A 26,958-nucleotide genomic window follows, 5' to 3' on the forward strand; every position below is an offset into this window, starting at 1 on the left:
TGAAAAAGCCTATTACCATCCGTCAAACTTCGTCAAACGATCTTGCATCTCAATTTTCGAACGATAGATGAAGATTCTAATAATCAGAATGCGTATTAGTTTCAGATCGACCAAGACCTGCGTGCCTTTTCGAACAACTTTCGTTTGGACAACGTCGGAACATGTCTGGCAAACGTTTGATCTCGTCTTCCTGGTAGGTGTTAACATCGAATGATTTCTGGTTAAATAAACCGCGTTTGAAGCTGACCCTAGACTTCTCAAGAAACGCGTCAACGTGATTTTCATGAGCTTCGTGCGTTACGCGCACTTGTTTAGAATCGGAGCTGTCAGATTTGCTGAAGAGATCACGACGTTTGCAATTACTATTCTAGAAGATTGACAAAACGATTTAACAAACGTTTCCTCTTTAAATTCCACAATTGTTGTTACTACCGTTACGATAGAACTTTATTCGCTCGAGAACGTTGATCTCAAAGAACAAGGTTCGAATTACTAAAGTTTATGCAGTAGAATCTCAGTGATTCGTCGTCCAAATAATAATACAAGTTCACGTTCGAATAAATGAACTCGAACAACGGTATACACGATTCATTTGTCACGCTACAACGTTCGAATCTCTATCGTGAAAATCGTATATTTTCAAAGCAAAGTCTTACGAAGCTCATTTGTAGATCCTCAAGTAGCGTGGAGGAGAGCAACAGAAGACCGAGAAAAACATAATATCAGTGGCCGGATCGAACAACGACAGCGGCCAGAAGGTCTAGCCTGATTTAACGAGGTGGCATGCCAGCGCGACCTCCGAGCTCCACTTCCCGGTACGTGAGTCAGGATCTCAGGAAACGGTAGCCTCCGCGAGGATGAGTGCAAAGATATCCCTCGTAAGCCGTGGAGCGGCGCAGTCGCCGGTCAACCATCGTGGCAAAGCATCGTCGGGGCTGTTGCTCGCCGGAAAGTCTGTCAAGAGGCCGTCATCGATGAGTAAGTCCTGCGAGTACTATAGCGGTCCACGTGGACCGTGATGTGCCGTGTGTGTCGTTAAGCCGCGAAGTCGATCGTGTTTGACAAATTGTCACGATTATCGTTTTGACTACTTGAGCATGATTTCTGTAGGAATTTTATTGGTTCGGAGTACGATCCAAATCTGTGGCGTGTAGTTTTCGATCTGTTTGGAATCGTAACTTTACATTTATAGTATTTTAGATAGTAGAAAACGCGTATTTTATGTTTATAAAGAATAATTAGTTGAGTATACGATGGAAAATTTTTGCGAAGAATAATTTCTGGTTTGTTGGGAATTACAAATCTTTATTTATCAATAAAGAGATTTTCGGAAATACACGAAATATCGTCAGCGTTAGTTACTTCAGAGTATCTTGAATCTTTATATATTTTTATATAAAAAATGAGAGATCGTGAGTCATTTTTGGAATGTTTTGTTAAAATCTATTAGAATGTTTGTATCTGTGGACTCGATAGTGTTTACCGCTTCCGTCACCATAGATAACGTGATATTACGTAAGTACGTGTATTTTTCACTCTTGTTTTTACATCGATTGCCTCACGCTTGATTCCCCCAGTCATCGTCTGGAAATGCGTCAAATAGATGAGAATTTTTTAAAACAAATGAAGAATCCAGTTCTCGTTTACAGTGGATGACGTTGCAAATTGACGTAGTAGTTTCAATGTTTCGAAAACAAAACGGTTGGTCATATTTAGAAAATAGAACGTATTATCTAAAGCGAGCGTCGTACTGGGCATCGCATAGTCATTCTTTAGATCGCAACTAACGTTCAGTCATAACTCGATGTATAATCGATTGACATCTTGTACGCGTAACTAAAGTATACGTGTCACGATACCTGAGTAGAAATTTCAAATGGATGGAAATGTTTGGATGACGATAAATCAAAATTCTTCGAAGTGACTTCCATGCGTGTGCATTTCTATAACAAGTTCAGCTGCAACATCTGCGTCTCACGTGCCTTCTCAATGACGATCCAACCTCGAAGTCGAGTAAATTTCATTTCGAGGTCGTTCCCTTGCCGAAAATACGCTACAGTGCTTTCGTTTTCGTTCGCGTCCGACGATCGAGCGTGTCATCGTCGAATAAGCAAACGTCCAGTCGAACTTGCTTTCACGTGGAAATCCTTAGATCAACAAATTCTTTCGTCGCGATACATTTCGCAATGCAAGCATCAGCATTTCGTGAGCAGAAAGAAAACGTTGAATATAGGAGATTTACTTCCTCGTAGACCTGTTGATAAATTTATTAATAACGTAACTGAGGCGGCAGGGTGTCCGATTCGAGAAAATTCCAACGTTAGTAAAGTTAAACTTGGCTAAGTAGTCTAGAAATACGTCAAAGTATTGACTCGAACGAGTCTGGCTATGACTAAGGAAAGTTATATACGAAAGAATCGATGGTGGAGCAAGAACTTGCGCGAACAATAGCCCCTCTGGTGGCAGACGCTTGTAATGTTGCCATAAGTAATCGATTCTTCGGTGATTTTAGCGAAAACAGACGAGCAGCGTTTAAATTGAAAGATTTTAATGCGCGTGTTTTAAGGATTAATCCAACCAAGTCGTTTGAAGTACAAAATTTAGAAGTTAAAAAATACCTAGTTCTCTGTAAGATTCTTCGAACGAGCAAAAGTTCACAATAACGTTATTCTCTGCACAATCAAATATCTATCCTTTCTCTTTCTAAATAAAAATTTCGACAGGCAACAAACATTTTTATACGATTATGTATTTAGTATCTGTTTTGTCATCCAGTCGCGGGGAGACGCGATCGCGTTGAAGTCAACGAGAGTCGTAAATTCCCGTTAGAATTATAATAATCGACACCATGAACAGGTTGATCCACTTATTTCTTATGGGACAATAGGAGTGTTTGTTATGTAATAAAACTGTAGTCTACAGTTCTATAATATATATATTTACAATAACTTACAACACTTGTTGTCGCGTAGACTGTAGCGATGACGATATCCTGTTATTGGATCAGGAGTTGATTGACTTCGTCGTGATGGAAAGTACAGTAGTTGACTACTAGAATGTTAAAATAATAGAACAGTATTTGACTCGATTTGATATGTCGAAGAACAACATTTGATTTGACTGCCCGAAGATTTGTAGAACAGTATTTGACTTGACCGCCTGAAAATTGGTAGAATAATAAATTATAATAGACCCGTTTCGTACTATTAAGGAGGAAAGCTCGGTGTGGGTATGCCCTTTTGAATTAAGAAAGCGGATTCATTGTTCACACTTTTCGATAGAAAAATTATTTATAGCCAATGTTAATAAATAAAATACGAGGAGAAGGTCTCCTGCAGATTTGGCTCATGGATGTCCTTTTCTATAGAAAAAAACTGCTATTCGCTGAACAGACATCCACCTTCTCCGTAATTTCTAAGAGCATGCAATAAACCCTAGTACTGTCTTAAGGACCATTCATAAACCGAAAATACTTATATTAATAGATATTAAGCTGAAAATATTCCGTTTAGGGTGGTTCCTTGGGTTTATTGCAGGTCAGTGTAAAGAATTGTAGGCCTTGTCGGTCAGATTATAAAAGACACGGATTATATCAAACGACATAACAATTTCTATTCAACTAAAATTTATGACGCACGATTCTTATGGCTTAACGATACGCATCGTATGCGTCACGAAATTACACGAGTGAACAAAGGATGCGTTCATTAGCCGTAGAGATCACTGGCGCCGAGGAAAGACTCGTCAAACGAGCCGCTGCTCCAAAAGTAGAAGGATCATCGAGCTTAACACGTCCAAAAACGCTGTTGAAGAGGAAGAGCACCATGCCAACCTCAACGTACGGTTGTACTACTAGGATGAAGAAATACAAGTTCGCCTCCTTCGGTAAGTCTGTCCACTTTCACATTTTTTCTCTTCCTTCGATATTTTATCAAGTTGTATTTCCGTCGCGTATCTCTTAATATTATTTATTTTACGATAAAATACTTTAAATCAGTTGCTCAAGATTTAAGATTTATATTTATTATTTTGATATTAGTAGGTTCTTTCGTGGATATTTGATAAAATACTACTCTAGAATTTTTTTTTCTTTACCAAACATATAATTTATAGAAATGTAAATTATTTTCAATTTTTTTTCTATTAATGTACAGTTATTATTACCAGGTAGACTAACTATATAGTCTTAGAATTAAACATATAGCCTTGGCATTAAATATACTTGTTTGACAGAAAAAATCCTACCATATAGCATTCCGTACGTAGGAAGATGATGAACTCGTATTTAGTTACAAGGAAGATCGTTACGAATCGGGGATACCCCTGCGTGATTTTTAATAGACAACGTCAGTCTCGGATTAATTAGAAGCATGACATCGTAGTGCGAAATTCAGTGTGTGATTCATAATTGTCGGATAGTGCATTTTTCCTTCTCGAGTGACATTTAGTGGTTACATTGTGTGTTGCAATTGCCCAAGGATTATCAGCTTATCGGTAGTATTCAAAGAACCGAATGAGTCTCGTGGTTCGAATCTTATCTGAATATCAACTCCATTCATGTAAGTGTAAAGTGACTGAGCTTTTTGAAATGCACGAGATCAAGCACGAAGAAGAACAAAGTGATCGATCCTCGGTCGCGTCCTAAGTGAGCACACTGCACCCATATCGATCCGTATCGATCGATATCCGCAGCCTATATTCGCGAATTGTCGATCAAACTGTCGCGTAATGAAACTCGGACGCGGTTCGAATACGTAATTACCGCGGAAATAGTATACGGGCCGGCTGGTCAACGGCATAAATATAAATACCGCGGTCGGCCGTTGGGCAAGCGAGTCGAGCTACGACACGCAGAATCGGTGAGTCAAGTTGTGTGTGACGCCACTCCGCCGCGCCGCTTCGAGAACCACTTTCTATCGACCACGTTCGCGCTCGTGGCATTCCGCTTGTCGTTCGACTATCGATGACTCGGCTGTAAACGTTCTTTAGACGAAAAAAAAAAAAAAAAAAAAAAGAAAGAAAAAGAGCGAAGCGATTCGTCGTTTCATCATATCGATCGCGTTGCTTGACCATCGATCTTCATCAGCGTTTCTGGAACTCGTATTCTTTACGTCTTTACTTCTTTCGTTTTCCGTCGATTCAGCCATTCGAGTGAATTCCTAGAGCGAATTTTAAGCGACTCGACGAACCATTGCGATATTAACGTTAAGCCAAGTGAAAAGCTAAGCCGATTAACTGCATTCTTGAAAAATTTCTTAACTTTAGTATCACAATGGACGATTAGCGTTTATTATTTTTTTTTTTTAGAAACAGATGATGAAGTTTGATATAATCGAGCTTGGCTCATTCGATAAAGGCAATTGGTTGGAAAGCAAAGTGTGAATGAGGAAGTTGCGTGGGACGTATCTTGTAATTCGTCGACTGCATTTAGGATCCTCTTTGTTACGGTATTTGTCAACGTTGTTTGATTTAGTGGAGCGCATAAATAATTCATGAGCCACTTTGTTTGATGATCTACGAAAAAAAGAATTTAACGTAATGCCGTGAAGGCATCCATCAAATCCATTCTTTTATTATCTGTACACTGTACGCTAGGTGACGTCAGGTTGATAGCACAAAGACGCATGTTTACACGCGATCGAGGCTGTATACTCTGTGCGTTATCGGAGTAGCGGCAAGTGTTACGAGCTACTATACGGCTTAAGCAGGCGACAAATAATAAAACGAAATCGTGGCAAAGATACAGTCTTTCTAAATTTACCGAGTTCGATTCCGTTTCGGTTCGATAAGATTTCAACGATCGAAAGTGAAATTCGTGAAACCAAGATGAACGAAGAAACATGATCGCGCTTTTGATTCGAAATCACTCCATCGATCGTTCTGTTTCAATCCATTAAGATCCATTAAAATCCATTAAAATCCACTAAAATTTGAAACCTCATTCATCGAATACCTTTCGTTTCGAAATGTATTTAGAATTTTCATCACTTTATAGCCGAGTTTTCGACATGATATCCTATTTAAAAATGGAAATTTTTTGCTTTCCAACCTTTTCTCTCTGCGATTCTCCGCCATCTTCGCCCGTGAAGTGCCAATTTTCGCTATTTCGACGATTTCTCACGAAACATCAGAGTGCATTGGAAGATGTCAATTGAGACAGTTCTAACAGACAACGTAAACCTTCCGCGTGCAGAGGTATCGTGTGTGCAAGTATGTTTATCGCTCGTTCGACCCGAGTGATGCTTCTGTGTATGATGTCAGACTCTATCTTTGGCGCGGAGTAGATGACCACGCTGAAACCGGGTTGCACATCTGCGCATACACGCGGATATCTCGATGAAATTCGCCTACGCCAATTTGATTAGGCGATTGAAGATCAGGTGCAGATTTGTCAATGAATTTGATAAGTAGGAAAAACGCTTTCAATGATTTCCAAGCAAGAAAGGTGTAAAGATAGACGCAAGAGCTCGTGAAATACAATTTCAAGATAAAAATATAGCTTCGCGATTACGATCGAAATGAATACTTTCGTTCGAATAGTTGATTGATTTATGGAGACACGATTATCTCTGCATGTGTATAGGTTATTTTTATTGTTTTAATGGCGCAAGTACATAGGAAAATGAATACACCATGTACCATTATAATCTGGAGAATATTTGTTACCAAGGAACGTCATACCGTGAAAATGACAGAGACGCATCGCGTCATTCGCGTTTACTTCTGCTTTTCCTCATCTGCTGCGTGTTTTTCGTTTCACAGATATTCGACGCAATCGTACAAACGTGCACATTTCGCGCAACCGACTACGCAATCTAAGATTATTTCTTTCTCTTCCTAAATTCGTGATGTGATTTCGAAAATTTTTATCTTTCACGTACAACGATTCTTTCGTTCGATAGACGAAGATTTTATGTACAAGTACACCGATACGGACAATCTTATCTAAACGAATGGTTTGATCAAGAATTTATAAGCGCATCGATTAAACTTGACAAATCAATAATTCGATAACGATAATTCGATGTGGTCAGTGGATAAATTTAAACAAAAAATACAGTAGCGATCCGCCACTGTTCGAATCGATTAGAACCATATGACGAATGTCCGATGAAATTTCCGTCTCCTGATTTTTCGTTCTTTTCTCCTCCGATACCGGTCCGAGAATAGAAGTTTACACCGATCGATAACAGTCGACAAAACCTGATTTAGAGCACCGTAAGAAAGAATCTTAATGTAAATCGAGATTTCGTTTGGAAATTATCTGGTTCTTTTCAACTTACATCAGTCTTCTAGTTAATCTAATTATAGAACGATTAATATACAAAGCAAGATAAGGAAGTTATTTTTAATCGAAGTATAGAACATTCTTGTAAAATTGAGGCAACCCAATTATCGATGAGTCAAGAGAACGATTCTCAATTTCATCTGAACAAAAAGATTTACGTTAGCGCATTACCGTGACTCGATTCATCGAAACAATCTCGTACGATCTGTAGAAAATCGGTTTTCACGCGAACCGTAAAACGATCGTAAAACAGACAACCTTCTACGATGGAAGGAGAAAAAGTTTCTTTCTAAACAGTCGCTTTACAAGTCTCGCTTATGATTCCAAAAGCGGAATACAAACAATCGAAAAGGAGACTAAAGATAGAATCGCTATATATGTATATTGCTGCGTCTTTTAAATACCGTCATTGGTCAATTACACCAACATCTAACTCGAGCTAATAAACTCTAATTGTAAGTGTCACGGTTTAAGAATCATCAAACCGACAAAAAGTATCGTTGGTTGATCGTTGGATGAATAATTCATGACCACGATCGGGAAAATCGCCATTGGCAGAAACGAGGCAGAAAAGAAAACAGCACGGACGATAATAATAGCGTATTGGCCGGCGCCACGTTGAGTAAATGGAGAGAGACGCTTGGTTCGGGACGCGACGATTTCGAGTCGTCCGAATGGATGGACGTCGTGTGAACTTTCACCGCGTCGCACGAGACAGGAACGCAGGTGACAACATCGATCTCGCAATAATTTTTGTCGGATAGCGTCGACGCGTGCTCAACGAATTTTTGTAAATTCGATCTTCTCGTATTCCGCGAATCCCGAGTATCGACTCGCGATTTTACACGAAGATTTTTCGCAAACAACGAGTCGACTTACGCGGAGGTGGTTTGGTGCGAACTTTGGCGATTTTCACGTCGGAATGTGTACTCGTTCGAAAGTTTAACGCCAGTTACTTTGATCATGTTCATCTCGCAAACATACTTTCAGAAATATTGAAAAATTGTAGACAATCGATGCGATATGGAACGCTTAGAATGGTATTCTTACCGATTGCAGATCGACATCCGACGTTTCACGTGACGGGGTTAATATCTCGTGGAATCGAGACGATTGTACGATCAATCAACTTATTGTTTATTGTCGCGATATCGTTCTTATCAATGGAAAATTCGTCATTGATCCTTCAAAAAAAGAAAAAAAGGAAGCTTCGCGACAGCGAACTCGCGCGCGCGTGTTACCAACGAGAGGTGGTGACTCATTGGTTGGCTCTCAGTCACGTGTACGTGTCTCCACGTGTACGTGACTGCATTTGTACGTACGCTCGATGCACACACGGATGCCTCGCCTTACAGTGCCGTACGAGCATCGTGGTTCGTTTGGAAAAATCGCGGAATTCTTGGTAACGTCGATAATGCTTATCGTTTACTGATCTGACATAACGCGAATCGAAGATTTCACTTATTGTGCGCTAGTCGAGGTGAATCACTTTTGCTTTCGAGTCGATCGCCGTCGATAGAACTTTTGCTGATTCGATCGTTGGACATCGGAAAGAAATTATTGTACTCAAAATATCGGGGAAGTATTCTTTTATTTTGCATAATTGTACATAATTGAAAGTTTTACAAACACGGACTTTAGGTATAATTTTAAGGTGGTTTCGAAGTGATAAATTTAAGGTGAAACGTGATGTAGATAAAAGAAATTTACGGGAATGTCGTGTTTAAAAAAGTTGAAGCGTGCGATAGTCGACTGGACAGAATTAACCAACAGACAAGGTGTTCGTTCTGTTCGAGTGTTTATTTTATCTGAAACCAAGTATACATGAATCTATTAATACGTTCTTGGAGCAGACTCGCTAAGTAGTTACTAATTTCTGTTACACGTGTGCAAAACAAATACATCAGCACGAATTATGACGAGACTGATATAATTGGGACGACGTGGGAGGATGGACAAAAGTTGTCGGTAATTTTCTTCCTTTTTTTTTTTTTTTTTTTTTCGTGCAAAGAAAACGAGGATTGATCATCAGATTGTCATAGTAATGATCAATTTTCTGTGATTCGTCGACGGAATTAGTCGAGCTTCGGATCCTCGAGCTCTGAACATTAGGAAAATGATTAACGACGGTTCTTTGACCCCGTCGAGCATTTTCGTTGCAGGAAACTTGACAAGCGCGTGTTACCGAAATACCAAGTTATTGTTTCTTGCTGGCCAAATGGAATCTGTCGACATTCGTCTTCGAAAATTTATTGAACGTGTCATGTGTGAAGGAACGTGACAAGTATATTTAAAAGAATTGTCTCAAAATTAATTCTGAGATAAGAGCTCGTTGCGAACGCTACGACTAAACTAGCTCGTCTTCCGTAACCGAACAAATTAAAAAATGGGACAAATACCAAGAAATTGAAGAAAAATTTCGAGTAGTTTGGAAAATCCGATCGAACGATTGCGCTGAACATTAGTGTACGTACCTGCTCGATGTTGATGGCGCGCGCGCGCGCGCGCCTCCGAGTACCTCTGCAAGTCCTCCCGATGCGATGGTCCGTACGCTCACTCACTCACACGAGTAAGTTCGTATAGAAAGGCACTCACACGATGGCCAAGCCGGGCCGTGGCCTCGCGTTGGTAGTACTCGTAGATCGCGATCGGGCGTTCCGTGGGGACGAGCCGTTCAGTCTCAGCTCGTCGGCCGCCGTGAACGGATCTATCGAGCACGCTCGGTCGATCACACGGTCAGCATCGTGTTTACTTCCGGCCCCCCTATCGTGGTAGCACAGCGCAACCGGAAATGTTGACGAAACGAGCCAGGCACGGGGGACGTCGCACCCGCGTGCCAACGCTCTCCTGAACACCTCGTTCTCGTAACCGAGAATAACCTATTTCTTCTTTTCTCCTTCCTTTTCTCCTTTTTCTTTTCCTTTCTCGTTTTCATTCTTTTCTCCCTCTATTAACACCTTACTTTACCTTCCCTCTTCGTCACTTCATTCTTCCCTTTTATTAATTTTCTGTCTTCTAATTCCTCCTAACCCTTTTTTCATCCTTTTTCGATCCTATTCCTCCGTGTACCAGCCTAGTCTTTCCTCTCGTTGCCGGTCGCGTCCTCGAGGACGTTTCGCCTCGAAATCCGCCGGTGAGGACAGTGGTGGTTCCATGCGGTCGCACGTGGATTATCGTCGACTGTTATCGGGATACGGAGTGCACGACGGGTTGGTGAACAGGCCTCGAACGACGACAACGGTGCGTCACCGGCACGGTTCGTGAGGCGGCTGTTGGTTTCGTCGTAAAGGCGAACCGGTTCGATCGATCGGGAAAGGTAGGTGCGTCTGACGAACCCAGCAGGAACGTTTCGTCCGGACCTATTTTTTCCTCCCTTCCTTAACCAATTATGTGGTGTTTTATCATGTTCCCGGCACATCTGTTTATTATCATTGACCGCTATCGGTTCTCGGTCGTCTGATCGACAAGCGTGTTCGTAGTCGTTGAAACGATTGCGGCCGACGTTACGATTCGCTGAAAGACTGGTGAATCTTGAACGGCGACTGGTCTTTCCTTTAATTGAACTGGATGGGGTTGCTGATACTTATCTAGATGGGAGATCGGTGTAATTGCAAGCGTAATCGGGAACGTGAATAAGTGAGATCATTCTCGACCGGGCTGAGATCATTCTGGAGCGTTACGTTACCTCGGACGCTTTTGGACCCGTTGTTCTTCCGTGGAACATCTTAGGAGGACACACGCTCACGCGTTCGGTATTACGAAACGCTTCGGTTCTTCTGTTTATTTTCTTTTCGTTCGTTTTCCCGGCGGCGAAAGAAACGGATAGCAGAGAGTGACTAGAGAAATTTGAAAATTACTTTTCAAGGGAATAGATGAGGAAAGTGGAATGCACGCAGGGATTACATACGGTGAAAATTGATTTCACTTGAGTAGTAATAACTTTGTTAAACAATCGAAATCATGTGAATTCCAATGCTTGTTAACACCTTCTTTTTTATCCTGCTTTAAAGTTTTCTATTACATACGTATGTATGTATGTACGTGTGTGTGTGTATATATATATATATATATACATATATAGATGTCTGTCTTTTATATGTTAAATCGGTCAATATAGTTGATGATTAACAAGACGAAAAGAGTTTTTATTGCCGAGTATGCTAACCACGTTGAACCCTGAACGAAATCACACGATCGTTACTATTACATCATTAGACATAACGAACTTGAATTATCAGCCAGGCAAACCTTCCCAATGATCGTTAACTTCGTGACTGCTCAATCGACCCTGTGGCTGAAAAAATGCCTCTCTCTCTTTAGATACCGAGCAACTATCAAAATACTTACACCCGACATCCGCAATGACCATCTAACCCTAAAATCTACTCATTTGCAAAGGATTGGTTCCTAAATCATAGCCGATTATTATCTACTCATCGAGAATATCGACAAACGTTCCCACCATTTTTAAGCTAACGCCTAAAGATGTCAAGTGTACTCCGCTTCCTTTAAATCTACGTAATTAACGACCGCGTGCAGTCGCTCGAAACCACTTCCGTCGTTATGCTATGCTCCAAACGCAACAAGAAAAGCAAAGAAATACCAAGCAAGCGTCCCAACATTCTTAGACAAGATGACTCGACGGAGGAATCTGAAATCAGTAACCCACTTCCTCGAAAACCTGCTCAACCATCGTGTTTGGAAATCTCTTTCACCTTTATCATCCGGTGAAAACAATCTCGGACAGTTGGTCTATCGCGTGTAAGCGGTCCAAAGCGAGAGGAGTCGCGGAACAGAGGCAGCAGGTGCTGGCGCTACACCTGTCCGCAGGCTGAGAGAACCCGGGCCCAGGTTGTGCGCGCCGCTCGCCGCTCGAAGCGTCGAATTCCACGGCGTTTACTCATTCCAAACAACGAACCCGAAGACTCGCCGGGGCCGGGACGAGTGAAACTCGGTGGCGGCGCTGCTAGCCGCCGGAACGGAAGAAGAAAGAATGAAAGAGCGAGAGGGACTGGGCCAAAGCAGCTTCCTCACCTTCTAATATTAGTCGGATGACTCACTACGGTTCGTTCCTGCACGGCACGGCGTGCGTCGCCTCGACGGACGGTGTCGTTCGAGTCCGTTGCCACGGCATTGACACGAAACCTTATGCCTGGCCGAGTTCGTGCGGAAGTCCACAAATTTTCCAGCCGAATTTCACCGAGTTTGGATGTGTTTGACGACGTTCGTTGAACGAAAATCAACGATTCCGTCATCGGGCATTGGTTAGTAACGTTCAATAGCAGCGGTTTTGGTTCAAGAATTCACAGAAGATCTTTAGATAGATAGATAAATAAAGAGAGGGAGAGAGAGAGAGAGAGAGAAGTACGTGAATTTGAGAAGAATGTTCGTGGTTGAGGCGTATGTTGGTAATTCGTGAATTGGAGTTTCGATTGTTGGCAGGGAGATTTAATAGCAGCTTTGAACTGCAGTGGTCGATCCCCGACGTAAGCTGGTAATTCAGTTTGATCGCATTTCAAACCAGACTGAACGAAAAGTTGCAAAACAGCGATAACAGAGACGACGATTGCTCTCGTAAAATCAGAAAATAAAGATCCATATTTCACCTAGTTCTCTCGGTATCGCGCTAAGAACGACCAAAGTCAACAAGGCTCGTCAACGATTTTCACGCGTTTCTCGTTCGCGCCAAGACAGCACGATAAACAGACGTCGAAAACGTTGCTGCTTTTCGCTCGATCCACGTCAACGGGACTCTAAATATATCGATGCATCGCTCGTCGATCGTCGAGAACGTCCTCGGGTTGTCGGAATCGCGACTCCGACAGATCTCGCGATTTCGCGGCAAATAAAACGAAAAAGGGCGTTGCAGGATCGTGGAGGCGTCACGTAACGTCTAAGTTGGGCCAGCGTGGTGCTTGCAGCGTGTCTTTCGTAACGTTTCGGGACCATTGGTCGACGTCCAACTTCCAAATTAGAACAGCCCGATCTGTCACTCTCGCGACAATGGCACGATATGTTCGGTAAATTTGTCAATGGTGTCTCGCGTAGAATTTAATAACGTATAGAAAGATAGCTTGTTACATAACACCTTACTACATACATTATAATAAATGTATTACACATTTACCTAACTAATTTTTAATAACCCGAGAAATTGAAACTAAAGTATCGCTTGAAAAATATCTGTTTCGATTTTGGCATAAAAGTTTTGATTGCCTACGAATTTGAAAAATTCGTTCAGCGGACATAAAAATGTTGTTTGACATTCCAGCAGAGTTTATTCACCCGATTTATCGTTGTACACGAGAAACGAGCGAGCAACGTGGCAGCGAAGAAAACCAATGTAGACCGGTGGTTGCGTTTCGTCGCGTTATCTGCACCGTACGTAGATTACGGAGCGGTTTGTAACGGTGTCGCGCTCACCAGCAACCGGCAACGATTCTAATGCGGGCCGACTCGCATCGGCGAGAACGTGCTTTCACTCTCGAACGAACCACGCCGCGGCGTCGATTATTATGCAACCGGAGTCGCGGCCATTATTTCAGGTTCGCTTATGAACGACATCCTCCAAGGTTAATCGAGTCAATCGTTCGCCTCGATGCCAGTTACTCGCGCTTGATAAAGGATTAAGTGTCGCTTAAGCGGACTCGAGAACACGGTTACGGTTGTTGCGCTGATGCGAAGCACGTGTCACGACAGACGTTGTTTCAGCTACCGTTCGTTTATAGGCACGTTGCTGGAAGACGTGATGACAAAAGAGTGTATCATGAAAATATTTAAACGTTGCGTTACCTGTATCCACTTTAAGTCACGTTACTCAAACTCTCAGACTTCGATGCTGGTAACTTGGCTAATTCGAACGAGGCTTAAGAATCGTAAAAGAAATTACGAGCGACTTCGATCGGAACAGAAGCAGTCATATTCTAAAATAGAATTTCTTCACACTTATTTAAATATTTGATGGAAACTATCGCGAAAACGAGAGAGATTAGACAAGATGAAGAAAGAGAGAGGAGAATCGGTGAATAATACGAGTACTCGGCGTCACCGTATATCACCTAGACGCGTCGCGTTCTCCCATTTACATCACATAATAAGTGTCTTAGCACCTGTGCAAGCCGTGGAATATTTTGGTCGACGTGATCCGCGTAAAGCGACCGCAAATACGGGTATTTCGGTGGCTTGACTCATCGGCTCCGTAACGCTATTTAAAACCGTCGAACGTCGCGGACCGATGTATCGAACCCAGTATTTACCTTAGCCTCCCGATAATTCTACGAACAATTTAAACCGTTTCACGCTGCCAAGACTCGCTTTCACGACCAGTATCATTAAATATCGTGCCGAAATGTCTTCTGTCACAGTTACTTCTACCTTCATCCAAAAAGAATCGTCGCGTCTGTACAACGCTGTAATTGTATCGCTACTCTTGACTACTACTTGCTACTCTTGTTGATATTTAACAAAATTGCTAAAGACCAAATTTATCTTAGATCATAGAGTCTATCCAAGACTCTTTTAAAGTGTCACTTCACGCTACATCGGCTTGTTTTCCTTTAACAAACTAGTTTCTCAATCGAAGTCGCTTTAACCTTTACGTCCACGCGTGAAATGCATCGTACGCAAGACCAGAACGGAAAACTATACAGAAGGAGTTCGGTGCTCGGTTCGTTAATCCGTCCTATCTCGTGAAACTTCCCTCACAACGTTTCGCTCGTAAATTGACAGAGTTAACGAGCAGATATAATGCCGAGCGCACGGCGTGTGTACGCTTTATCTCGTTTCATGGAAACGTAGCAATAAGGAAGCACGAGATTTCATAAGCCATAGAACGAAACAAGTGACTCACTGATTGGACGATGGCTTACGCGACTATCGAGAGATTCGTGGCATGGACCGCGATCGAGGGCTGTCGCTTTTCCATGAAAGATTAAAGGTCGCTGGCTTTCTCGCCATCTTCGTTCTCTCCGAGTCGAGTCGAGTCGCGTCGCGTCCCGTGGAGTATCGTTGACCCACGCGTTAGATCTGTCCTGGCTGTCGGCGATAATTCTAGCGAACACGAGACTCCTAAGTAGTTACTTGAAGCTAGACTACGAATTTATATCATTGTGCTTGTGTCGTGGCGTCTTTGATTCATCGTATCTCATACGCAAGCAAGAGTTTTGGAAACGATTCAAATTCGAGCGAATTAGTTAGATTATTATGGAACATACGATTAGAGACAACTGCTGCCTCTGTCTTAGACGCAACAAAAACATTTATGTTTGTCCAATGAAGCCTAGTGGGCTCTATCGGTGTTCCGAAACACCATTCGCAAGATTAACTTGCGAATGGTGTTAACTTCTAAGACGAAGATCCTCTCTGTAGCCTGCGATTTTCTAGAAAACCGCCAATCTACAAACCCGAATTACCGCTGTTTCCTATTTTCCACTCCCACCTTGTTCCCGAAACTTCATAAATCTCCCTGAGCATCGAATGCGCGTCAGAAAGCGCATAACATCTAACGAGAGCACCTTTCTGATTCGCAGCAGCGTCCAGTCCGTGTCTCGATATAACCACGACTGACGTCAGGAGCGCGTATACGCTCCAACAACAACAGCAGCATCGGCAGGCATCGTCGCTGCCACCGATGTCGACTCTGGTGTGCTGCGAGCCGGTCTCGGCCGGACGCTCCCGGGACAACCTGAAGCTGGTTCTGAATCGCAGTTTGAGCGAGCCAGGACCACCAGCGAGCACGTCTACGTTCCTGTCTTCGCCGACGTCCACGGTATCGCCCAGCTCGTCGACCAGCAGCGGTGTCGACAGTTGCATAGCCAGCGACGGCACCGAGTGTAGTTTGAACGCCAGCGGAAGTAGCATCAGCGCCTGTAGCAATTCAAGCAGCGGTACCGACTGCGATCTTCCGTTATCCGACGTTCATCGTCACTACCATCATCATCATCATCATCACCACTTTCATCAACAACTGTCCACGTCGAAACGCTGCAAAGTGGAGACCGTCAGCCTCCCAGCGAGTCCGTGCTCCGAAAACAACACGCTGCAGAGACAGCTGGTACTCCAGAGGACTAAGACCATCACCGCCGATGAACTGGCGAATCGTCTCCTCGGACGGGATTCCAGTGGTTCCGTGTTGCTCGATTGCCGACCGTTTATTTTGTACAACGTGAACCACGTAAGGGGCGCCATCAATGTGAATTGCTCGGACCGATTCAACCGGAGAAGGTTGCAATTGGGTAAAGCGAGTCTGGCCGATTTGGCCAACACTAGAGAAGGCAAAGAACTGTTGCGTAAAAGGCACTACAGGGAGGTGATCGTGTACGACGATTGTACCGACGATGTGGATCGACTACCCGCTCAGCATCCGCTGTACCTCGTGCTCGTTGCGTTGCTGGATGATAACAGGGAGCCCGCTCTTCTTTTGGGTAAGTGATTCTTATATTTTATTATCTTAATCGCGCGTACTCGGTCCGCATGCATAGGAGAATCTTTCTTAATTCGTCGAAAAAAGGAGATGGTTCTGTACGCGTTCGACTAAGCGCAGCGGATTTAAACTTCTCGTTGAATATTTCATTTTAGTTAAGTTAAAAAATAATACGTGACAATTCTCGTTATATGTGTTATTTGTTGTTTATATAAGATAACGTGGAAGCGTCTGACTTTCGGAAATAACGATGATGTGACCGTCGCGAAAGTCGCTTCTGCGCGCCTTTGCCTTTGTATATTTCACTCGAAACGACGAATCATCGCGATGCTTTATTTGCGCTAACTACGTGCCAAAAATTTACGAGTTTCGTTACCTCGCCAGATATGTATTTTCTTACGAGTCATTCGTGTTTTATCAATTACTATCGTTACGTAATACGTAAGAATTCCTTGCGTAACTTGTACGTTTATCGGCACGCTATTTCTCAAACGTCACCTCTATCGAGGGCTGCGTACGTTCTTATTTTCATTGTGGAAAATTTTAGACGTTTGTAAATTTCTTATAAACAAGATAGGATATAAATCTCCAATTTAACCTAGCAAAATTTCAAACTCCTTTTCCCAGGCAGAATGATTCAAATGTTGTCGTAAATGAAAAATTAGAGACGGGAACTGAAATTGCCTCGTTGGTTTCATTAAGAGCAACATGTGAATCAACCGGGAAACTGAATGGAAAATATAATGGAAACGTGGGTGGGAAGATGGCGTATCAACGATGGCTCGTGCTCCTCTCTGTCGAGGCTCGAGTAACAGTACTCTGTACTCCACTAAACGCGTTTTCTCGCCTCGTTCCGGCCAGATACGCCGATACGTGCTCGTTTTACGGAGTGCGGCTACCGATGTATACGTCGACTCTGCCGTTCAACCTCCCTTCTTCGTCTAGTACGCACCATTTCTCCTGCTCATCTTTCTCTTTTAAATTTACCAACATCGTACTTTCAAAAGTCATATCTTTATTCTATATTTCTTTTCACAAATTTCTTTCAACACAGAATTCTTGCGACGACTTTGAAAATGGTAATTAGATACTTGGAAAACCATTGTAAACTTATCTCTACTCTTAGAACTATTTTTCTTCTCTACGTCACACGTCCACTTGACAAAAAAGGTTGCATCTTCAGGGTCAACCATTCTCCAATCGCCAAGCTGCATTTTGTAGCTTTATTATGCCATAAAATTCTCCTTATTCTTAGATCTGTCTATCGACTAAATTGAATCGAATCGTTCGCGTTCGATCGAATCATCCGCAATAGATTCGAGCGTTTCGTGCGAAACAATCGTATCGCTGGATCTACGAACGAGGCAAACTGTCGCCAAGAATTAGTCGATCATCTGATATTGATAACGCGCGTATTTTTCCATCTCTTGCGTTTGCATCGTGAATCTAGCCATCCCGATAACGGCTGCAGAAACGACGCAGAATCGCACGAGATCGTTGTGGCGAAACGCGATAAACATTATTCTAGCAATTGCATTGGGATGGATCGTGCGTCAGTGACACGCGTCATAAATGAAGCTTCGAGATGTCGGCGAATATTCCGTTGTTAACTCGATTCCTATTCGCGTGCATTACGATGCACGTGGCTGCATTGGATTACAGTGCACGCGGTTCGAAGTTCTGCAGGAAGGTCATCCGATGGGTTGAGGAAGATTACGTGGAAAATGCGAAAATAGAGGGGGATTTAATACACGAAAGTGGTACGAAGGCTACTGGCAAATTCATTCAGTTTCAAGGAAGAATGAATGAAATTTCTTCAATGAGTTTTCTTCTTTAAAACCGAGATACATGCAACGTGGCGATTGAAACGAGTGTACGAACGAATGGACCAATTGTCTAAATCGTTAGGACGAACAACTAAAAATATCTGCAAATTTTAGATCAGCGATAAAGATTCACTAGATTCGCGAAAAAGAAATTCAGCGCGATCAGACGATCAAAGCTTTGTTATTCCACCTACTTTACTATACCTTTTATAGACAAACGCTTGGATATTTTAATATCGAATATTTTACTTTGCCAAAAGAACGAAATAAATTCAGCAAACTGTATGCAACAGCTGGAAAATTCGAGAGTTCGAAATATTTTGCGAAAAAAGGGGAACGACATCGCGAAGCCGTGTGAAAGCTAGCGGACCAACTGTTGCGGCAAAATTTTGCAACTTCATCGATGTAACCTGTACAAGTGGGGATTGCGATGAAGTTGATGGCGAGTGGTAGGGAACGCGCTATTCCTCCTTGTGGCGGCAACAAAGTTGAGGAAAGTGTGACGACGCGTGCACGAGCTGCGCCTCTGGTATGGCGCGATGTTCGGCGTTTGGCAAACGGAATCAGGGACGGGAGCCCGGTGGCATAGTGTAGTGCGCAAATTCTGGCCAACTATTCGCGGCGTCATCTCCGACATGAGTCATTCCTATGAATAGATCCCCACCTTTTGCCGCGGCTCGTGTGTATCGCCGTATGTCGTGCGTATTCTGTCTGTTCGTCGCCTTCTCTTTCTCTCTCTTTTCCTCTCTGCTGCTCGCTCACCAGTAGGCTTAACAAGTTTCTCACCTTCGACGCTGTCGCTCTCGTCTTTTTGTCACTTTTTTTCAGCATTTTATGTCAAAGCGTATTCGCAGAGTTTTCAAGGCTCGAGCAGATTCTTTTCGAGTCTTCGCCTGTTTTTCTTCCTTTTTTTGTTTTTAGAGAAAATGAAAATTCAGATTAACGCGAACTGTAAAAAATTACGAGCGTACAAAATATTGCCTGACCCCGAATCGCAGCCGTCAATCATTCTTCATCGAACGTCTTCTTTTTCTCGCCAGCTATCCTCTATCCTGGTAAAACCAAATTTAATACGCTCCTTCGATACCGAGCGATCTTTTCGAAAGCTGCACTTAGTCACCGCCGATATTTTCGGAGTGTTGTTTTTTACTCGTCATCCTCGAGGACGTTTTTTTCCACCCACTAGTGGAATTTTCAAAAATCCATTAAAAAGAGAGAGAGAGAAGAGAGGAAATTGGACAAATGGGAGGATGGTTCCGGTGATTAAAGAACATCAGTCTATCAATGGCTTATCAATCGTCTTGGAAAAGCTGAAAGTCCGTGGCGATCGCGCGTAGGTAAGCGTGGCCGGCTCCTATTAAACGAATATTTGCGCATTAGACGGGAATGCATACGCGGAATGTCGGATGAGAAAAAACGCGTAGCCTTAGAATTATGAAAAACCGCGTGACTCACGCGCTTGCGCGGCCTTCTGCTTTCGACTTCTTTGCGTAGAAGTCGATCACGAGACTCGTTCTCTGCTCGAGGGAATATCAACGAGCCTCGCTACTCCAGAAACGGACGATCTTGGGAAATGTGCCGTGTCAGAGAAATTTCTTTGGAAACTCGTTACGATGTTCGCTCGAGAGAAAATACAAGAATTCCACTTTTTTGAATATGTACCGCATGTTTTGATAAGAATTCTCGTTGGCTACTTGGACCCGCGAGATTTATCCACCGATAAGATTAGATCGTAAAAGAGAAAGGATGGTCGATGAACGTTGGTTGATACGTATCGTCGCCAAACAAGTCGTAAGATCGCGGTTTTATACGAAATTTCTCGATTCGCGCTGTCTCGCGGTTAATCAAAAGCAAGATTTGAACTTGATTGTGCTAGATTATTCTTATTTTGATCGGTTGATGAGCGAAAACAGATACGCGATAACCGATTGCTCGCAAGGTGAACGTTGCCAAATTTTATTAGATATCGTACGGTTATTAATTAATTGTTATCTATCGATGATCGGAGTGGGTCATATTTACGGGACATACGCGGATTGCCTATCTTTTTTATTCAATCGTGGCAAATTTTTCCCACCGAAATGATAATAGACTCGATAGAATTTAAAAATATCGATCCACGTGGAATATTCGTACTTTGACCGATTACCTTCTCGATTTTAGTATTTTTAGAGTTTGAAAGCTTCATCGTGCCTTAAAATGTGCAATTTTTTACTGTTATCGTGCTTCGATTACTTAAAAAGTGTATCGTTTTTCTACCTTTGCTATCTTTTTATTCTACGATGTCCTCGATCATTGGTGCACTAGGATTTATCATAGAATTTATTAGATGTCTAGCTGTTATATTTTTATTGTCGTTTTACCTGGTCGATCACCGAATACATGGGGATACGCTTGGAAAATACAACATGTAGCGCGACTTTCGTTTGATAGCATGCTTACGAATACGGCTATCTACTGTTGCGATTGGCAGTGACCTTGATTGCGGATTAATAATAGTATTATTCGCTATCAATGGCTGATAACCCAATACTCGTGACTCTTAATTTGACAATTTCGTACGCGATTCTCTATCTCTGGAATTTCACGTCCAATAAACCTACGAATCTTGGAAACCTAAGCACTCGACTGGTCTGTAATATATCAACGACGTAAGAGAGTAAAATAAAAAATTCTATCGACTTTAAAATCAAAATCTCGTCGCATCGAAAGCAATGTCAGATGTTTGACAAAAAAGAGACTCGTCGAGTTCCCTGAAATCCGACGAAACTCGCGAAGACGCCTAATGGCTGGGGCAAAAAATAGAAGGCACCTTTCTAAAATGCCCCTAATCCACGTGCTCGCCGGTGTCTCGTCTCTCGGTCCGGGGAATAATTCGCAGCTCGCGTCACAGGGAGTCGTTTAAATTTATCTCCGATTTGCGTCACACTTTCGGTTTATTGCCAGTAAAAGCGTTTGAGCGTCCGGTCGTACCGCGGACCAAAGTTCCCTTGTACGCGCCACGATTGTTGTTTCACCAACGTTTCGTTCCTCCAACCTTCCCTCTTCCGATTTTTCCGATTTTTCGTTTCGGACGAGGCTCGAGATACGACGCAATTATAAATATTCGAACGACGAATCTGCTCGTGGCGACCGAGCCACGAGAAAAGGTTATCGACTGTAATTTCAAACGCGAAGGATATTACGACTTTTTCGCCGGATGACGAAAGCAGGGTGACCGGTTAAATTAGCGATGAAGTAAGCGTCCGCGCAGCGGAAAGCACAACAAACAGAAAGACGCGCACGCTCCGACTCCTTCCGCGTTCTACGAACCGTTTGTCTATTTTACCGAGAAATTCCTAGTCGAAGAGAAAATTGGGATCTTCTTCATTCGTGTACTCTTTGCTACGAAGAGTTTCGCGAAACAGAATTACGTTTTTTACCTTCTTTCGATCTTCTTCATTTTTTTCCATTAAAATAATTTCATCGCGAGAGTGGAAGATGCGAAATCAGGTTAAAGAACGAGTTCTTCTCGTATGGAAAAGTCGACGATCGAGGAAAAGATTTAGATTTATAATTTCGAATTCAGAGGTTCCATGTTTCTCTGATTGACGTACCGATCCCACGCAGACGTCAGGTTATGAATACAGCTGGATAGAGCTGCTTGTGAACCAATCGTGTTCGAGTTTTAAACGTTTTGAAACCTCTTCGCATAGAAAGTTTGAGAAATTGGTAGAATTTTATGTCGCTCGTATTAATAACGAGCGATCCTCCACTTCTCTCGATCTGTACTGCATACAGAATTAGCAAATGCGATGTCTGTATTCAATTTCGATGTCCCAAAAAGCGATTACTCAAGAGGAAGTGGCATCTAGAACCTAAATACTGTCAGTGTGGCGCAAAATGGTAGTCGTAGAGCCGCTTGGACAGCTGGGCTCTAGTCCCGTCTTAAAAAAAAACGCGTTCCGTGGTCGCGCAAAAGCGACGCAACGGGGAGACCAATATCGGCTAAATTCACCGATGAACTAAGCGCCACCAGGCTCGAACGATGCGGCGAGGCGCGCGCGATATCGCTTCCACAGATAAGGACGTAGCGATTCGAATCTCGTTCACGCGGTGCACGCGCGGCTGCATGTGCGTCTTCGTCGTAAATTATGCAAGCAGCTTGTGTATTACACGCGGCGTCGTGAATGCGATTAGCTTGCCTATTACCATCTATCCTCCTTTTCTATCACGACGATTATCTTTGTTTCTAGAACGAACAAGTAAATAAATTTCAAATTCTTTTTTTCGAATTTACGAATTTCTAGAAACGTTCTATTACCTCAATGGGCTAAAGGTTAAACGATACATTATGGATATTCCTTTTCCCTCGTGTCAGTTGTTCCATGATAAGATAAGAAGTATCTGATCTCGAAGGTTTTCAAAGCTGGATGCTCGTCGAACGTTACTCGGTTCAACATTTTTACATATTCCATTTTAAAAATCACTGTATTTTAAAATTGTATTGGAGTTTACGATCATTTAACCGTGACTCTTGAACTTTCTCGCGATCCTGAAATAGTTGTACCCAGCCCGTTCTAGCCAGTCGAATCGCCAATGTATTTATCTTTCACAACAAAATACATTAATACTATCTATCGTCTTCGTAGATCTCGCGTTTCCGCCGGGAACAAATTTTCTTCCCAAACATTCGCCCAACCGTCTACCGCCATCTCCAACCATTGCAAAACTTTCCCACTCGAATTGCCAATTACGACTTATTTCTAATTGTTACTCGTGCACAATGCCACGACGACATCCGCTAAGAAAAGCGCACGCGACGTATTCTCGACGAAGCTCTCGCTTTTCGGTCTATTTCGACTAGCTGGAGCGTGTCCCATGGCGAGTAGCTCTGGTCTAAACATTAAGGTCAAAGTGGCAGCCAAGTCTCGTAATCCACGCCTGAATCACCTCTAAATATCCGTAAGGGAACTCGAGATGGGGGGATGGAGGTGGAGGCTGGTCGAAGGGGAGGCGGCGCTCGTTATGCAACCGTGATTTTGACATACGGCTATACGAGCGCACTTCAGCCAGCGTAAACATGCCGCGGGGTTAATATACACGATGAGTCATGCTTTCGTCAGTGGAAAACGCGATTGGACCGACGCGACGAGGACGTTGTACGGTATCGAGTCTCTTGCCAAAACAACGATAACCAGCCTTTTCTTGCCGCTCCTCCAGCCCGCCAAGTTCCCTCGTTTCGCCGAATATGCTAATCGCACGAATATGCGAGGGAGATGGGTATAGAGAGAAGTGGAAAGTCGCTAGCGAAGAGATAACACGCTCCGATGATGATGTTTGCCAGCGAAAGTTTCGTAATGGCTGATTTTTGATCGGCTTTATCAATCGAACGAGCGGATTCGCGAAGCTGTTTTCCGTTGTATACTCGAGCGCCGATTAGTTCAACGGATAGTAAGAGAGTCAGAAATAAATTTTACCTTCGATGCAACGTATTATCGCATTGGAAAAATATAGTCGCTCGTACGATCGACAGGGATAATCGCTTTGACAAATTCTTGCGATAAATTTTCAGATCAAACGCTTAAATATTCAGTTAATTCCGAAGACTGACCTTTATTCGCGAAATAAATCCTAATCAATTATCTCGCGCGCAAAAGCTCGTTAATCTTGTGTCAACTCGAAGAACTAGTCATGCTGATCGCGAGACCAGATTTTTACGTTTCACAATGGTAGCTTTGCTCGGATCGTGGCACTCACCACGAAAATAAATCAATTTCCAGCGAAGCAATGGACGTTTTCGCGCTATCTCCTGCGTTTCCGGCGGGAACACAATCGTAACCGAGGTGGCCGTTCATTGAGACTTCGTAATCGTGTTCATTCTTGCGAGAGCGCGTGCTATCTACCGCTCGGCCGTTTTATCGCCACTTCCGCTACGTTAACGTTGAATTACGTCCTCGTGGAGCCACCCACGGAAGCGAGTCGCCGAGATTCGATCTCTGCCTGACGATTCTCGATCCTCGCCACCCTCCTTTCACGATCATCGGCTCGATCTTATCGTCGTTTTATCCAACGTATCGGCAAACGATGGTCCCAATTTTAGAAATATTGTTCGTTGGTTTCGAAATTTCTTAGATTCTATAAATATCATAATCTGTAATCTTCTGTTTACGATATTAACAAAAAGTTGTTTAGAAAGAAAAACGGGGAATTTCAAATTCAAGGATACCGTGTTCAAACTGTGATTACAAGTATTCATATCCAGCACAGGTTTAATGAAATAATAAATACCAACAAGAAAATTTCATTTACCGGCATATTTTGGCTGATTAATCGCTCGATTATCATAATCGTGGTTTAAATGTAATCCCAATCGAAACGTCGTTGGTTTTTCGTTACCTCATTCTCGTAGAGACAAAAAATTCTCTCGAAGAGAGAAAATAACGTGGATGAAAAGAACATCAATGGAGAAACATTTTTCAAAACGCAAGCGGTGCAAAGAGGTACATTCCCGATTGCGTTATCACGGGACCCGTGAATAACAAAAGATCGCGAGGCAAATAATTTTATCGATAGCGGTTGCGCGTGAATCATCGTGAATCGATCGAACGATGGGCTCTCTAACGTCGAGTGTTTTATTTGCGATACGCTCGTCCTTCTGTCGCGATAAGAGGAAGGACGATGTGTACGTCACGCATAAATATGCATCGGCCGATGTCGATAATAATTTATGGAAATCGTATTGGCGAAATCTGCTTGCAGATTCAGCGAAATACCGCGACACGACGCACGCGCGGATACTGCCGTTTCTTCTGAAAATTATTGCCGTACGATCGGAGCCTCCTCTTTAAATTTCAGCCTTTTAAAAAATTATTAAACACGCTGCTTTCAATACAAAAAGATTCTACGTATGGCACAGTATCGATTGTGTCTATTAAAGTGGAATTGAAGTCTGTCGAAATCTTCAAACTACGATAAGAATGTGTCTTCCTTCCGTGATACGTAAAAACGCAATTAGACCAGTTGATGATAGGATTCGCGTAATAAATGGCAGCTCTTAAATTCATTCTCTCTTAAACTTGCAATCTCGAAAGTTCCAACGAGCTTTTAAAGCATTTTACGACCACTATCTCGCGCGGTACTCATAAAATTAGAGGCAGACCGTAAAAGAAAAATACACAAAGCCCCGAGCACTCAGCATTTCCAATTCGCCATCGCCGAACGCGTTCCAGTCGCTCCTTCTACTTGTACGTTTCACCGCGTGTCATGACAATTTCGCGAGCACCAGCGATTTATTACGTACATCGGGCCGCGTATAGAAACGATAAAAAATGGGAGGTGTACGTTCCACGAGCAGAAACGAGGAATGGAGGTAATGAATACGCGGAGAGTCGGCCATTACGGTGGTGTACACGATCCTGCTAATTCTCACGATCTCGTTCTGCGCGAGAACAAAGGGAATAACAGAGTGTGACTGGCGAGTTTGCACGTATGTGTTCCGCGGCCATGTAACATACCGAAGAGAACCGCCGCCGCTGTAATTCATGCAAATTGCATTACGTCCAGCGAGAGCTGGCCTGACCGACGCGACGGTTCATCGAAACCTTTCATTCACCGTGCTACCATTCAACGGTTTGACACTCGTGATGAATCGTCCGTCCTGTGGAAAACAGCCTCATCTTTCAGCTGCCATTCCTTTTTCCGATATTACGCAAATATCCGTGCTTTCTTATATCGGTTTCTTTTCACACGAATTATAATTCCCATGCAGAATTTCGAACGTAATGGATCGTAGATAGAAGTACGTAAACGGTCATTTCACCCTTCGTCGACGTTGGTTTTCAGTCCGGTAAAAAATCCCACTTGGACGCGCCCCTAGAATTTCATCATTCGTCGAATCATTCGTCAAGCCGTACAACAAAGCGGTCCAAATATACACTCTCGATAGTTCGTCACAAAGAAGCGTCGCATCAAACGGTCGGCAACCGGTTGAATCATCATCGAGTACGTAACGAACGAGAATGGGGATGGGGGAGAGGGAAAGGAGAGAGAAGAAAAAAAGGACGAGCAGTGATGGTAGGCAAGGGGAGGGCTCTTATTAGCTCGATCAGTGCCCGTGGGATTCACCCCCCGCCCTGACTCGACCACGAGGAGCTGCAGGGCCAAATTGAAAATCGGAAAAGCGTGGAAGCGTGAAGGCTGCGCCGCTTTTGGGCAACGCAGGCCTTTAATGAATTAGTCATCGCTTTTTGAACGGGCCATCCGGCAGTGGGGAGCGGAATGGAGCGGGGAGGAGGAGCTTCAGAATGGCTATATTTTGCTTTTGTGCGCTTTGCTCGATCCCTCGCTCAGCATCCTGAGAGGCTCGGGGGGGTGAACCACCCCTCGATGCTAAGCGGCGTCCAATCGAGGGAGAAACACAGGACTCGACGCATCTGGATCAG

General features: G+C 43.2%; 2 protein-coding genes across 2 annotated transcripts in view; one reads left to right on the top strand and one right to left on the bottom strand.

Annotated features, from left to right (window-relative positions):
* The window catches only part of LOC132913011 (protein unc-79 homolog), a 49,176-nt gene extending 28,477 nt beyond the window's left edge, over window positions 1–20,699 (bottom strand). Inside the window, 1 exon segment of the mRNA XM_060970887.1 lies at window positions 20,688–20,699. The gene's annotated coding sequence lies outside the window, so the exon portion shown is untranslated.
* The window catches only part of LOC132913033 (dual specificity protein phosphatase 10), a 56,521-nt gene continuing 30,278 nt past the window's right edge, over window positions 716–26,958 (top strand). Inside the window, exons 1-3 of the mRNA XM_060970945.1 lie at window positions 716–978; window positions 3,712–3,885; window positions 15,817–16,710. Of these exons, the coding sequence (XP_060826928.1) occupies window positions 858–978; window positions 3,712–3,885; window positions 15,817–16,710 (1,189 nt within the window). The 5' untranslated portion in view covers window positions 716–857. The remainder of the gene's footprint in view (window positions 979–3,711; window positions 3,886–15,816; window positions 16,711–26,958) is intronic.

The sequence above is a fragment of the Bombus pascuorum genome, chromosome 12, assembly GCF_905332965.1.
Source record: "Bombus pascuorum chromosome 12, iyBomPasc1.1, whole genome shotgun sequence".
NCBI classification, from domain to species: domain Eukaryota; kingdom Metazoa; phylum Arthropoda; class Insecta; order Hymenoptera; family Apidae; genus Bombus; species Bombus pascuorum.